Source organism: Macrotis lagotis, chromosome 1 (assembly GCF_037893015.1).
Source record: "Macrotis lagotis isolate mMagLag1 chromosome 1, bilby.v1.9.chrom.fasta, whole genome shotgun sequence".
NCBI classification, from domain to species: Eukaryota; Metazoa; Chordata; class Mammalia; order Peramelemorphia; family Peramelidae; genus Macrotis; species Macrotis lagotis.
The window spans coordinates 898,332,028-898,347,684 of NC_133658.1; the positions used below are offsets into that span (position 1 = coordinate 898,332,028).

The window sequence follows — 15,657 nt, forward strand, 5'->3', positions numbered from 1 at the left end:
CAGGGTCACCAGATTGGAGACTAGCTGGAGGTGATTCTGGTGTAGGAAACCTGGAGAGAGACCGAGGTTAAAAAGGGCTTTGAATGCAACACAAGAGTTTTTGTATTTGAACTTGAATGTTGGGGTGGCTAGGTGGCGCAGTGGATAAAGCACCGGCCCTGGAGTCAGGAGTACCTGGGTTCAAATCCGGTCTCAGACACTTAATAATTACCTAGCTGTGTGGCCTTGGGCAAGTCACTTAACCCCATTTGCCTTGCAAAAACCTAAAAAAAAGTGAAAAAAAAAGAAGTGAACTTGAAGGTGATGGGAGAGCCCCTGGAGTTTATTGAGTAGGGAAGTGAAGGGGTCATAACTAATGATAGATTGGAGCAGAGAGAAACATGAGGCAGGTAGACAGCTATTGCAGCAATTCAGGTGGGGGTGACGAGTACCAGAAGTCAGAGAGGGACATAATTGAGAGATGCTGCTGAGGCAACATGACAGACTTGGTGCCATATTGGATGTGGAGGAGAGACAGAGGGAGGAGTCTAGCATGACTCCTGAGTTGGGAGGCCAGGGGCCTGGGGTGATGGTGTTGTCCTCCACAGGAACAGGAGAGGATTTAAGTGGAAAGACCACGAAGCCAGTTTTGGACATGCTGAGATTAGGAGGTCTACTGGCCAGCCACTTTGAAGCATCCTATGGACAAACTGCAGGACAGAGAGAGAGGCAGCTATATATCTCATCCCTTAACCTCTCCTCTGAACACTAGTCTCATATTCCCAACTTGCCTTTTAGACCTCTCAAACAAGATGGCCTGTGGACATCTCAAATTCTGCCTGTCCAAAATAGGTTTATTTCTCCCCTATCCCCCAATCTCTCCCCCCTTAAACTTGCTGTTCTGTCGTAGGTATCTCTAATCTCTCAGTCCCCGGGCTCACAACTTGTACTCTTAGCTCTTCACTCTCACTCATATCTATTCTGTGGCCAGGCTTTTGTCATTTCCATTGAAATGCCATTTCTCATATCCCTTCTTTTATTTCCATGTATTATTTAGCCACAGTCTTCTTTGGTCCTCACCTTTTGCCTGGATTTCGACAGTGATCCTGTGTCTGGTCTCCCTTTGTCAGATCATTCCACACTCCACTCTGCTGCCAGGGGGCTTTTTTTTCTTTTTAGGCTTTTTGCCAGGCAAATGGGGGTTAAGTGGTTTGCCCAAGGCCACACAGCTAGGTAATTAATAAGTGTCTGAAGGCGAATTTGAACTCAGGTACTCCTGACTCCAGGGCCGGTGCTCTATCCACTGTGCCATCTAGCTGCCCCAGGGGGCTTTCTTTAAAGCAGGGCTGTGCATCCTAACTTGTAAAAGTTTTTATTGAAACAATAGACAATATATTTTGATTTTCCATTTTAGTGAGGGTTTTGCAGTAGCTCAGCTTCATTTACAGAAGCATTTAGTAAACCCCCAGGTGGGCTGCATTTTGGACAGCCCTGCTTTAAAGCCCATGTCTGACCCTTTCCTCTGCCTTATGCTTAGAGAACTTTAGTAGCTCCCTGCCTCCCTCTGTCCAGCCTTCTAGGACCAACTGTCCGCCCTGCTTGAAAGGCTTTGCCCCTGCATTTGGGGCTCCTGCTTTCTCTGGCCTCCTTCTGGAGGCTTTTCCCACTGATCCTTTCCACTGCCAAAGCCTGCCCCTTTCACTTGACCTTAGTCTGCTCTCTCTATTTTTGGTACCCAGATAGTCACATGTCTCCCTCATTTGAAGGTCTGTTTCTTGGGGGCAGGGACTGGTGTTTGCCTTGCTTTGTGTCCTCAGCACTTAGCATAGGTTTCTTAGCTTATAGTTTGTGGAACTCGTTTGGAAAAAATACCACATCTCTATTTTCACTTACATTCACCTGAAAGTTAGCATTTTCTACAGTTCTTTTAAAAAAACAATCCTGCAGAGGAGTCCACAGGCTTCATTGGCTTGCCTGTAGTCATCTGTGACCTAACTATGCTGAAGCACCTCTGCTCTAGATGGCAAGACCCCCAGATGCTCTTGTTTGGGGGTGTTGTTGCCTCAACTGCATCCAAGCTCAGAATGTTGCAGAGCCTCCTAAAAGACATTCCTAGTCACTCTAGCCCTCCCCACAGGAAGAAAACAAACAAAGAATTCAGTATCTACAGTTTGGGTTCTGACTTGGGAGACCAGTTGGCTAGAGAATGCGCAGAACTGGCCTATCAGGCCATAGATCTTGAATAAGACAAGGGTTTGGTTTTTGTTTTTAATTTTTTCAAAATTCAGGAACTCTGTAGCTTCTCAGTAAAATGGGCATTTTCAGACAGTAAAAAGAGAATTGCTCTTGAGCTGTGAGTCCCTTATCTGGCCCTAGCTTTCCTTTTAAGAGAGTCCAACATGTCCCTTCTGCAGCCTGTCCTACTTGATGGTGTTTCCCTCTCACCACCTATCTTTTTCTATGCTTTTAAAAAATGGCTTAGGAACCCTCTTTTTGTCACACCAAAAAAGTACTTGGGAGAAAAAAACCCACAAACCCTCCCCCCAAAACAAAATTTTTGTAACTAATATGCATCATCAAGTCACCTCTACTTTTTTTGTCCAAATATCTGTCTGGTTCTGTACCTTGAGGCTGTCACCTCTGACTAGAGGTTGGTGTGCTGCGCTCTGGAGCATGGGAGTGGGGGGTGGAGTGATTGAACACAGTTTAACAGACACTGGGGATGGGCTGCATCTGAACTGGAGAAAAGGGTGCCACCACACAACTTTATGAAGCCAAGGCCCCACTTTCTTTCTTTTTTTAAATTTATTTAAGGCAATGGGATTAAGTGACTTGCCCAAGGCCACACAGCTAGGTAATTATTAAGTGTCAGGGTGAATTTGAACTCAGTTCCTCCTGACTCCAGGACCAGTGCTCCATCCACTGCACCACTTAAGCTGCCCCAAGGCCCCACTTTCTAATATTACCAGTTGTCAGGAGATGCTGAGTTTATTAAACATGCCAGGCTTCAGGTAAGAGAGGCCTCGACCTTCTGGAATGAGAGATGCTCGCTAAAAAGTAAGGCCTGGGCATCTTCATAAATGAATGTATAGCAGTTTGAAAGGAAATAACCACAAACACCCAGTAAAGGAGGCAGCATCAGCTGAGCCTTAATGTTTACTGAAAGTTGGGGGGGAAGAGGTCAGGAGAGAAAGACCAGGTAGAGGCACAGCATGTGCAAAGACACAGAGGTGGGAGATGGGATGTTGTGTGTGGGAAACAACAAAGGGGTCACTGGCTGCATTGGGGAGGGCTCTCAGCGCCAAGCATAGGATGATGTACATTTTGTTCTGGAAGTAATGGGGAGCCGCTATGACTGTGGAGCAGGGAGGGGAGCAGCAGGATGAGACCTGGCTTGTAAGAGCATTCCTTTGTCAGGGATGTGACTTGTTGACTGACTAAGCAGGACCAGGGAGGAGACTCTTGCCATAGTCCATGTGACACATAATGAGGGTCAGTGTTTGGGGCAGTAGTGGAATGAGTCAAAGCGGGGAGCTGCAGTGAGACACTGAGGAAGTAGCATCAACAAGGCTTGGCTGTTGGGTGGGAAGGAACAGGATGAGGTAAAGATGACTCCAAGAATGGTAGTAGAAATGGGGGGGGGTGCAGCTGGGGAATAGATAATGAGTCTAGTCTCAAATGTGTTGAATTTCTGTGATAGTGGGACCAAGAGGTGGAGAGGTCAGGAGGAAGTTGGAGATCCAGGTACTGTGGGGTAGTGGGAAGAGCCCTGACTCCAGAAGCAGGGGACTCTGCTCTGAAGCTTGCTTCTCTGTGTGTTAGGACCAGTCTTTTCACTTTTCTGGGAAGACTTCAGGTTCCTCATGTATAAAAACAGGGAGTTGTGATCAATAGCTTTTGAGGTCCTTCCCAAGTCTATGAGCAGGGAAAGGACTGGATCTGGATTTGAGAGTTAATTCACATAGGTAGAGATAATAGTTGGATCCATGGAATTGATGGAGCTAGACCATATAGAGCAGATTTAGGCTAGAGGCCTGGAGTGTATCCTGCCCAGGAGCTGGATGCTGATGATGACCCTGCAAAGGAGCCCAAGCATGCTCAGTCAGGTGGGAGGAGAGAGGGTCTGGGAGAAGAGGGTGGTGACATTTTTCAGTACTAGAAGAAGGATAAGGAAAAGGCCATCAGAATGGCAATAAAAGAGATCATTGGGGATCTTGAAGGGATCTGTTCGAGTTAAATTGTTGGGTCAGAAGCTAGATGGCCAAGAGCTGGGAAGCGAGAGTAAGGTGAGAAATCAGTGATCGTACTCAGCCTTTTTAGCAGTTTGGCTCTGGTAGGTATAAGTGGTATAGGACAATAGCTCAGAGGGATGGGAGGATCAAATTGAATGATGGAGATCAGACGTGTTTGAAGTCAGCAGGGGAGAAACCCCAGAGTTTAAAAGGAGAGGTTGAAAATGAGGGATGAAGGAGTCCCACAATCAACAAGATGCAGATACAAGACATTATTTTCTCTGATCCCCACAACCTCTCGAGAGTTCTCTAAAATAAAAATTATGTGTCAAAGGTGATCTAGGACAATCAGAATCCAAAAGAATGTTAACTGTCCCTTCCCTCCCCCAAATAAAAAGGACCTGACAGTTCACTTCCCCTGAGTCACTCAGTGCCCCTCCTCCCCCTCTTATGCTCCCAAAGTGAGGTGGAGCTAGGAGACTGATGGAAACCACACCTCTGTACCCCAGCCCCCTTCTCCATCCAATGCCATAGAGACCCTGGCTCCAAGGATCAGGCCTTGAAAGCCAACTTGACCACAGCCCTTCAGGAGCAAAAACCTATTGGGAGTGTAGCTGAGAAGCCTCAAGGCTCAAAATCTCTGAATTGCCAAATCTAAGAAACAAAGATAAAGGGACAGGTTACCAAGAGAGGATGCCATGCATATGGAGGGCTGTGCAGAACTCCACCAAGCCTAAGGGGAAGAGCATGGCATCCAACTGGGGCTATTTCTGACTACCCAAAAGTTAGTTGAGGCAGACCTAGGCTGGTGTGAAGTGATCAAAGTGGAAAAGATTTTGCCATGCTTTGCAATTCGGTTCCCAAGGAAACCAAAATTGGAAGGGAAGGAATAAAGAGTGAGGGATAAGGAAAGTAAGGGAGAAAAAAGACTCAAAATATCAAAGATCTGAGGAAGAAGGAAAGTCTGAGGCCTTGAATAAAACATCAGATAAATCAGAGGACAAGTAGCAACTACAGATCTAGTAAACAATTTCAGGCATCTGAGTTCAGTACTGCAAAATGAAGGAAAATGAGTCAACACTTGAAAAGACAGAGGACCCTATAGAAGTTGAGAATATGAAACCACAACTCACATAGTGAGAAATGAGGTTTATGAGAGCAGAATGTATTTTCCACACAGCAGAAATAATGAACAGAATAGGAAAGATTTGACTCATAATGGCAAACCTCACCAAAAGGAAAAAAGACAAACAGTAAATTGAAAAATGCAAATACACAGAAGTGAAGAAAGGAAATAAAAAACAAAAAACATTAAAAGAAAATATTCTCACAATGCAAGCAAAATGTACAGATCTAGAGGACAGGATGCATACAGACAGGCTAGAGATTATAGGTCTCAGAAGAACAAAATGAGACAAAAAAACCACACCATAATGAAGGACATAATAGAAATAAATACCTTCAAAAATATAAACTGTCAAAACTATCAAAAGACCAGATAGAGATTTTAAAATAACCCTATCTCAAAAAAAGCGAAATAGATTTAACTGTAAAAGAACCAACAAAATAAAACAAAAACCCCAAACTCTTGAACCTGAGGGATTTGCAGGAGAATTTTATCAAACTAAATTGAGAAAGAAAAATCTTACCAGAATCTTCTTTTATGAGACAAATATAGTTCTTACTTAATTTCAGGGAAAGATAAAACACAGAAAGAAAATTTTAGGTCAATATCATTAATGAACATTGATCTAGAAATGGTAAACAAAATCTTATTAAACAGACTACAGTTATCCAGGAAATCATATGGTCAAGTGGGATTTTTACCAAGGATACAAGGACAGTTCAAAATTTGGAAAACAGTCAACACAATTTCATTAAAAGCCAAAACATTCAAAACCACATGATCATTTCAGTAGATGTAGGAAAAGCCTTTGACAAACTATAACACTCATGTTTAAAACCCTACAAAATAGAAGCATTGGGGGGACCTTTTAAAAGCACCTATCTAAAAACAAAAACAAGCCTCATACAATGGGGATACACTAGAACTTTTTGCAGTAAATATGAGAGTGAAGCAAGGATGCCCAGTTTTCCCACTATTATTTGATACAGTTCTGAAAATGCTAGCAATACCAATAAAAGAATTAAAGGAATGATAAATGAAAGGAAGAGAAAACCATCCCTTCCAGAGACATTGGTGACAGCAGTGTTGCAGGCCCAAGAAGAACTTCTTTAAAAAAATAAATATTTCTATATAATAATGAAACACAAAAAGCAATAATAGAAATGGAAATATTTCAAGGCAATGGGGTTAAGTGGCTTGCCCAAGGCCACACGGCTAGGTACCCATTCCAAATTCTTACTGGATGCATAAAATATCTGGGAATCAACCTCCCAAAAATACAAAGACTATTATAGATTCAGTTACAAAGTGCTTTGTAAAGAAATAAAGAACAACCCAAATAACTAAATAATACTAAGTACTCATGGCTAGACTGTACCAACATAATAAAAAGGACAATACTACCAAAATGAATTTGACTTTTAATGCTATAAGACCAGTCAAATTAACAAGGGGACACTTTATATAATTTGATAAAATAAAAAATTCATTTGCAAAAATATAAGATCTAGAATATCAAGAGGACTGATGAAAAGGAAGATTGAAGGTATTATAAAGTAGCAGTTATCAAAAACCATCTGGTATTGGTTAAAGAATACAGAGATAGAACACTGGAACAGATTAGACAAGGAAGAATGAGAAAAAATTTTCCAAATTTTTTTGAGATAGTAAAGACTTTGAACAAAGTAGATGCTTATCAATTGGGTAATGACTAAACAAATTGTAGTCTATGAATGTAATGGAATAAGACTGCTGTAAGAAAGGATGTGTGTGATAAATACAGAAAAGTGAGGAAATCTTTGAACTGATGCAGAGTCAAGTAAGCAGAGCCAGGAAAACAATATACATAGTACTAACAATGATATAAATGGAAAGAACAATGACAAAAAGCAAATTTTTAAAATTATAATGATCAAGTTGACATGGATGAAGAAACATGAGAAGATACCTCTAACATGCCCCTTCATGGAGATTCACAGATATTTTACACTGCATTTGTTTTTGAACTTTTTCGATATATTATTCAGTTCTTTTTTTCCCTCTAAAAAGATATTGTCATATGGGATGGCCCTCAGGGAAGGGAAACTCTTATGTAACATAAGAAAAAAAATAATAAAAATATTTTTAAAAAGAAAGATAGGGAGAGAAGGGATATTTGAAGGGACAGTCTCCTGAAGGAGTTGGAAGATTCAGTGTACACATGGAGGGATTGGCTTTGGCAAGGAAAAAGGACCAATGATGAGGTGGAAAGTGCAGAAATGACTCAGGAAGGAGGGTGCCTGGGACAGCTTGACTCATGGTCTTCTGCCAAAGGGGAGGGAGGGAGAAGGTGGTGCTATTGGAAGTTTGAGAAGAGGTGTTTTTTTGTTCGTTTGTTTTTTGAGGGGAGAAGTTTTGACCAGAGAATTGATGAGGGAGCAGTGAAAGGATGCTTGTCTGCATTGACTGTCTCAAGGGTCCTGCAGCACATGAGGTTGAGGTTTGAAAAGGGATGGGATGATGGACAGGGGAGTCAGGGGTTGGGCCCAGTGAGAAGCTGAATGGATTAGCTAAATAGAGGAAGGAAAAAGCTATCAGCAGGGTGGTAGTGGTGATGATGGCCTCTGAAAGTTGGGAGGCACAGAAGTAGGATAGAGAGGAACTTCATATTTGTGGGTGGTGGTGGTAGAAAACTTGTTGTGATGATGAGATCCCAAATGGGGCCATCCCTGTATGTGCTGAAGGGGGATCATAGGAGGGAAGAGATGGTGACTGGGTGCAAGGCTTGGGAATGCTGCAGTCTGAGAAGAACCAAAGTTGTGGGCACTCAAGGGAGGGTGTGAGCAGGATGCTCAGTAGCAGAAAGAGTGTGACTAGAAGGGTTGGTAGGACAGTTATGTAGGGGGAGCAAGGGGATGCTAGTGTATGGCCCCCATGATTCACAAGCACCACCCAGGGGCCACAGATCTGGAAGAAAACCCACTGGGGGAGAGGGTTTACAGGAACAGACAGGAGTCATGTAGGGTGGGGAGGCATGGGTGGGCTGGGGCACAATCACAGAGCTGAGCACATATTCAATGATGGCGTGCCTTGTTAAGTCCCTTGGTGATCCTGGACCTCAGCTTCCCCAAGCAGAACCTGAGAGTCAGCTCCATCTTACACAGGGACTTTGGGAGAACCCAGCCAGTGTAATGCTAGCGTAGGGGAAGGCAGACCTCATCTGGGGGCCCTTGTTTCAGGGGCTCGAGTTTTTCAGACTGTTCTTTCTCTTGTACTGGGATGCTCAGCAGATCCCAGGCATAGCTTCCATCCTCAGGGAACTCCAGAACCCCAGGATGTGTTGGGTGAACTTCATACCTTGTCCTTCCTGGATGGATTGGTGACTTGGTAGTGTGGATGTTCCCTCCATCCCATGGTGTGGAAGACGGCCCTTCTGTGTCACCCCTGCCCTCTGCAGGTGGGCCTGATGATGTCTTTGATGCCCTTTCTCCTCTGCCAGGCACTGCTGGTAGGAGGCAACCCCCAGACACCTACCACGAGGTGCATGCACATGCACATAAAAACATACACTCACACACAAAATCACACTCAAAGCTAGAATCTGTGAGAAAACATTTGCAATTGATTTTTTTCCAAAAAAGTTAATACTTTTATACAGTTTATTCTTCCTCAGATTTAGCCAGAGAGTCATCTCTTTAAACAGAGAGAGACCAGTTTAGCAAAACTGCCATACCATTGAATTTGAACCATAAGCTGAAGATGCTGGGCCAGAGGAAGCCAGAGCAGAGGACTGCTTGGTGAGGCACAGTGGCCAAGGGAAGGGTCCCTGGAGAAAATGAAGTTTGTCAGCAATAGAAAGGCCTAAAGAGGGAAGGAGAGAGAGGCTAAGGGATGGGGGCTTCTGTGTAGGGTGAGCATGTAGGAGGAAGATGCTTGGCAACCACACGGATCTGGATCTCTGCTCTGCTCTGGCACAGGGGCTGGCCAGGACGTGGGCCGCAGCTGCATCCTCGTCTCCATTGCCGGCAAGAATGTCATGTTGGATTGTGGGATGCACATGGGCTACAATGATGACGTAAGTTCTTCAGAAGCCTGGGGGTGGTGGCGATGGGACAGTAGATAGCTGTTTGGAGTAGGGGGAGGGTGCTCTGGAGGGTGCTCAGAGTCATTCTCAACCCATCTTCCCCTTCTCATTTTGTGTGAGGTGTTTCCATGGCCTCGGGGAACCAATAAACCTTGTTCTGCTTTTTCATAGCTATTGGGACCCAGGCCCCTAGCCTCAGAGCCACCCAAACCAGGACTTTGCATACCCACCATTGTTTACCCTCCCATTAGAGTCTGGCTTGGGGGAAGCGGGACCTTCAGGTCAGACCCAGTGCTGGGTGGGAGGCAGGCTTTCTGGTTTACTTATTTGCTTGTGAGCTGCTTAGGGGAATCTAAATGCTGGAGAGAAGATGCTCTGACCAAGGATCTGGGGTCTGCCCCTTACTGGGCTGGTCAGGTGCTGCATTGACTCCCCTCAGGCTTGGGCTTAAATGTCACAAGCAGTTGGGATGGGAGCCTATTGCCCAACACCCTTCATGTAGGACCTTTCCTGTAGGGTGGAAGCAGTCCAGCTCCATTCAGGGAGGAACGTTTGGGAACTTTAAACCCACTTTTCTTTTTAAATAATCACAAACCTTCAAACACAGTGACTGACTTGTAAGGTCAACCCAGAGCCCCCAAATTGGCAGCATTTTCATTCTTCACGGATTTAAAAAATAAATGAGGAAACCAAAGTGAGCTCTGGGCCTGATCTCCCGACCTGGCTTGGAATCTGCTGTCATCGCTGGAGCCCAGGCTGCTTCTGCTCTTTCCCAAGGCCTCCTGGCTTGTGTCCCTGAGCCCTTCTGCCGATTAACGGAGCCTCTTTCTGTCTTGCTTTTCCTTAGAGACGCTTTCCAGATTTTTCTTACATTACCCAGAATGGAAGGTTGACGGACTTCCTGGACTGCGTCATTATCAGGTAGGAACCTTGAGGGTTATTAGAATGGAGAGAATATACTGGAGTGGGAGAACCTGGCCCTGGAAGTCAGTCTTCCTTGGTCCACCCTCTCAACCGTCCTGAGACAGTGGCCAGCCTCCACAGCCATCGACGTTACTCCTGGTGGCATGCCCTCTGAGCAGCCAATCTGGATGGTGAGCACAAGCTGAGGCCTGGCCTTGGCATAGCTTCTTTCCAGCCAGTGGGTGACTGGCCCCACATTTTATAGCCCATCAGTGCCAGAGGGTAGGCTTGAGACCATATTTCCTCTTTCTGAGGCTAACTCTTTTCTGCCCTGTATCATGATGTTATAAACCTTAGAGTTATGTGGCATGAGCACTGACCACGGAGGCCAAAGCCCATCACTGCTGCTCCCTTTGGAGCATGGGCAAGTCACTTGACTTCTCCCTGCCTCAGTTTCCTCATCTGTAAAATGAGGGTTAGGGGAGCTAACTTCCGAGGTTCCTTCCATCACTAAAATTCTAGTCTTTAATTGATGTCAAATATGAGTTGTTGTTAACGAAGTGGAGGGTTTGGAACGCATCAAGTAATGACTCCAGCAGTCCTAAAGTCCCTCCTCATTAGCAGGATTGTCTGTGAGTAGCCTTTCTCTAAACTGACCTCCTCCTGAGATAATTCCCTAAATAGAAGGTGCACAGTCCTTACAGTAGACTGTCATGGGAGACCAGAGGGAAGAATTTCAGGCTCCTAAAGTACCTTAAATCATCCTGTGGGTTCAGCTCTGGGAAGGGGTGAGTCTGGCCCACACAGCTGGCAACCTTGGCTTGCCCACTCCAAGCCATTTTCTTTTCTTTTAAGAAATGGCCTTTATTGATAAATTATTTGAATGCAGCAGATAAACATAAGCTCTCAAACCAACCACATTGTATACTTCCTGAAGACTGTTAAACCAAACAACAGAAAAGAGTGTTTACATGTTCAACAGTGAATGCCCTTTTGTGATTTCCCACTTGTTAGAAGAGCAGAAGGCCAGACATTTTAGCAAGATAGTCCCAGCGTTGTCCAATGTTTTAACCCGAGTTTTGTGGCCATCATTTGCATGGTTATAGTAGATGTGTTCCTTTTTCTCCTGGTCCTGCCATCTCTCTGCTTCACTTTATGCAAGTCTTAACATTTTGTTTTTTAATTCTTTGTTCCACATCCACATGCTAACCTAGCCACTTCCACTTGGACCACTGTGGAGCCCTGCCTTACTTCAGCGAGATGGTGGGCTACGATGGGCCCATCTACATGACTCATCCTACCAAGGCCATCTGCCCCATTCTGCTGGAGGACTACCGGAAGATTACTGTGGATAAAAAGGGGGAGACCAACTTCTTTACTTCACAGATGATCAAGGACTGCATGAAGAAAGTTGTGGCTGTCCACCTTCACCAGACTGTCCAGGTCAGGGGCGGTGCCTGGAAGAGCCATGGTTCAGCTTCCCTTGGGCTCTGGCATCAGTTCCTTCTTGATTATGCCTTTCTTAGATTATCTAAGTCTGGTTCCTCCTTTTAGCCCCCAGGAGTGAAGAATGTAGAATAATTATAGTCTAGCCCGAGCCCAGGCCATTGCAGAGAGAGTGGGCCCGGTATTCCAAAGCCACAGTACTGAGAGCCTCCATTAGTGCCTGTGACTGAGCACTAGCCTTCTCTAGGAGCTAAAAGTCTCCCTGTTCCTGACCTCAGAGATCAGCTTCTCCTACCTGTGTTCCCTCTTTCAAACCAGACCCACTTGCACAGGCCCCCAGCCCCTGCTTAAAGCCCTGCAGTGAGGAAGGGCCCCTGTCCCTCTCCTGTTAGGAGGCCAACAAGCTCTGCCTTACACCTAGTCTGTCTCCACACCTTGACCCAGTCCTTGTTTCTGCTTCTGTGTTTGGGGCTTGGCTCCCGTGGCCTCTACGAATCTTCCCCCCTCTCATTCATTGCTCCCTTGGCCTTGTGAGTGCTCGTTCCTCTGTGAATGGTGACATCTGTACCAGGTTAAGAGCTTCTTTCAGCTCTGCTATACAGAACAAGGCAGGCAGCACTTGCTGTTATTCTCCAAGGTCTTGCTGTGATGGGCAGAGATGCCCCTGTTGCCCAGAGGGGAGGGGAACAGCCTGGAGGAAAGGACTCCCTTTGTAGGGTCAAGGCATATCTGGTCTCAGGTTGCTTTTTTGGCAAGCTGAAATGCCCAGTTGTGGCAGAGAGCAAAGATTGGGTCTGTGCCTGTCCAGTGTCTGCCCACTACCTCTGCTGCCCACCCTGCCTCCCTTCTGCCTCAGTATGCTGGAATGAAAGCTGGCTCTTCTGCCCGCAGGTGGACGATGAGCTGGAAATCAAGGCCTACTATGCGGGCCATGTGCTGGGAGCTGCCATGTTCCAGATCAAAGTTGGCTCAGAATCTGCTGTTTACACAGTAAGGGCTCAGGCCACCAGAGTGGGGGGGGCAGCAGTTTGGGGCAGGGGGCAGGCGGCAGGCAGAGGTGCCTTCCAAATGGAAGGCTGATCTCTGCTTCCCTTTGGCTCTCTCTGGCTAGGGTGATTACAACATGACTCCGGACCGGCATTTGGGGTAGGTGGAATGAGGAGCTTCTACTTAAATCAAGAGGGTTGGGGGGGTCACAGCAAGGGCCTGTTAACTTAGAAGGCTAGGTGTGGCTGTTCCTGTTCCCTGCATAAATGCCTGCTGAGAACAGCCTGCATCAGAGGAGCATCTGAGAACTTTTCTCTGAACTCAACTTTGTCCTCCCCTCCCCTCACGCTGCCTACAGCTGAGGGGCAGTTAGCTGTAGAGTTAATGTGCATTGGGAGGGCTGCACTCTGCACAGGCAAATGGGCAGCCCATTTCCCTGCCCTCTGTCTCCTTTGGGGCGAAGCTCCACCAGGAGGATTCATTTACTAAACATGTCTTGGTGGAGAACAGACAGGAAAGCTGGGTGGGCTTGGGTCACAGCAGGCTGAGCTTCATGGCAGGCTTCCTGCCTCACCTTGCAGGGCTGCCTGGATCGATAAGTGCCGACCCAACCTGCTCATCACCGAGTCCACATACGCGACGACCATCCGAGACTCCAAGCGCTGCCGGGAGAGGGATTTTCTGAAGAAAGTCCATGAGACGGTGGAGAGGGGCGGAAAGGTAACCGAGGAAGAAGGGGGCCCTCTCCCCTTGAAGCCAGAGAGGGAAGAGATCAAAACTAGAAGTCAGCAAGCCTTTATTAAGCACCTCCTGCATACCAGGCGCCATGCTATGTCCACCCTCATTGGGCAAGATAGGACAAGTAAGGAGACAGAGAGGGCTCCCAGGCCTGCAGAAGGGGCTGCTCTATGCCACGATGACCGAGGGGGCTTGGTGTGTGGGTACCTCACTGAGGCTGCTACCTGTCGGGCCTCCAGTCCCAGACTGGTGCCTCCTCCTCAGGGTGCCCAGGACTCTGCCCTGGGGTGTCCCTGTGTGGCAGAACTCCCTCTCAGGAAGCTTTCAAGGGCTCCTTCAACTCCCTGCTTGGAATCACACTCGCAGGGTCCTCCTTTCTGGTAAAGTATCCAAGGAGGTCCCTTCAACCTCTGCTCCTTATTTCTCTTCTCCTTGCCCAGGTCTCCTGCCAGGGTGGTTTTCCTAAGCTGTATATCTGACCCCTCAGTAAAGGCCAGTGGCTTCAGGACCAAATACAGAGCCATTGTTGACCTTCAAGGCTCTCAACTCAGGTGTCCATTCCACTCCTCTGTCCCACCTGGCAACATGTTCTTCCTCACACTCTCCAAGCCTTGGCATCGGCTGCTCCTCAGATGGACCAGCTTGTCTCTGGGAGCTCTGGAGGGCAGGAGCCCTTTTCTCAGCTCAGTACCTGGGACACAGGTCAAGCTTAAAGCTTACTAGTCTTGTGGTGGATGAAGTGATGGCTTGGCCCTCAGAGGGCCAGAACCAGTGACCCTCAGACCCTGCTCTAGCTGCTACTCTTTGCTGTGGCATCCTAGGATTGGTGCTGGAGGGGGCCTTCTAGATCATCATAGGAAGCCCCCTCATTGTAAAGAGGGAAATCAAGGCCAGGACCCCCCCACCAGCCTTCTTTCTACTGCAGCACACACCTGCTGAGGGCGTTCTCTGAAACAAGCCAGTGTTTCTGGAGAAGGAAATGATGCTTCCTTAAAAACTAGCAAGGCAGCAGCCATAGAGAGTAGAGAGACCCCAGGGAGGGTGGAGAGGAGTGGCCCAGGACCCTCCCTGGGCCTGAGGCAGCTCCAAGTGATGCTTCTGGGCCCTGGGCCTTTCTCTGCAGGTTCTCATCCCGGTGTTTGCTCTGGGCCGGGCTCAGGAGCTCTGTATCCTTCTGGAAACGTTTTGGTAAGAGGACCTCTAACCGCTTCTCTCCTGGGGGAGAGGGAGGGTCTCACTGGAGGGTTTCTGTTCTTACTCATACTCGTGAACATACAAAAGAAAACCCTTGAAGACTGGTACCTTCGTAGCTAGAAATCTGGCAGCGCCTGTGGGCCCGATGGTGCCCAGGCTGCAGGAATTGGACATTGGCACAATTGTGTTTCTCTTTGGAGTTCTGTTTGTGGGGGATGGGAGAAGCAGGGAGCCCCTGAGCTCATCAGGTTCTTCCAAAATTGAGCATAAGAATTGTGTTCTGACCATTGTCCAGGGCAGAGCTAGGCTTACCACTTCACTGACTACCTTCCCTTTCTCTTCCCAAAGGGAAAGAATGAACCTGAAAGCCCCGATCTACTTCTCCACGGGTTTGACCGAGAAGGCCAATCACTACTACAAGCTCTTCATCACCTGGACCAATCAGAAGATCCGGAAAACATTTGTGCAGAGAAACATGTTTGAATTCAAACATATCAAGGCTTTTGACCGAGCTTTTGCTGATAACCCTGGACCAATGGTATGAGGGCCCCTCTGGATTTCCCAGTCTGGAGGCCTGGTTTAGATAGGGACGTGGGGAATGTGTTCAGAGGCTCTAACCCGAGGGGCTCTGGCTGCAGCCCTGTGTGGTCACACTTGAGCGTCTCTAGAGCTGCACTGAGTCAACCCGGGCTCGTGACCCTGGGTACTGTGAGCGCCACTTCTTTCTCCATCCAGGTTGTCTTTGCAACCCCAGGCATGCTGCATGCTGGGCAGTCACTGCAGATCTTCAGGAAATGGGCTGGGAATGAGAAGAACATGGTAAGGGGATGGCTGTCACCTGTGACCCGACCTGGCTCATGGGGCATGGGCCGGGAACTGTATCCTTTGATCATTCTGGTTATTTAAGGAAGCATGAGAGGGTGGGGCAGGGCCAGCTGTCGTCTCCATGCAGGAAGCATCTCGCATGAGCTCGGGAAAGGGTGTGGAGG

General features: G+C 47.1%; 2 protein-coding genes across 4 annotated transcripts in view; one reads left to right on the plus strand and one right to left on the minus strand.

The window, feature by feature from the left end:
* Positions 1 to 15,657, plus strand: part of INTS11 (integrator complex subunit 11) — a 27,895-nt gene that overhangs the window by 8,265 nt on the left and 3,973 nt on the right. For both annotated transcript variants that reach the window (XM_074218754.1, XM_074218755.1), the window contains exons 3-11: positions 9,294 to 9,391; positions 10,248 to 10,321; positions 11,518 to 11,746; positions 12,641 to 12,739; positions 12,861 to 12,895; positions 13,318 to 13,456; positions 14,598 to 14,662; positions 15,017 to 15,206; positions 15,404 to 15,487. In XM_074218754.1, the coding sequence (XP_074074855.1) occupies positions 9,294 to 9,391; positions 10,248 to 10,321; positions 11,518 to 11,746; positions 12,641 to 12,739; positions 12,861 to 12,895; positions 13,318 to 13,456; positions 14,598 to 14,662; positions 15,017 to 15,206; positions 15,404 to 15,487 (1,013 nt within the window). The remainder of the gene's footprint in view (positions 1 to 9,293; positions 9,392 to 10,247; positions 10,322 to 11,517; positions 11,747 to 12,640; positions 12,740 to 12,860; positions 12,896 to 13,317; positions 13,457 to 14,597; positions 14,663 to 15,016; positions 15,207 to 15,403; positions 15,488 to 15,657) is intronic.
* The window catches only part of LOC141509316 (lysophosphatidic acid receptor 6-like), an 11,528-nt gene continuing 6,025 nt past the window's right edge, over positions 10,155 to 15,657 (minus strand). For both annotated transcript variants that reach the window (XM_074218757.1, XM_074218756.1), the window contains one exon: positions 10,155 to 15,467. The gene's annotated coding sequence lies outside the window, so the exon portion shown is untranslated. The remainder of the gene's footprint in view (positions 15,468 to 15,657) is intronic.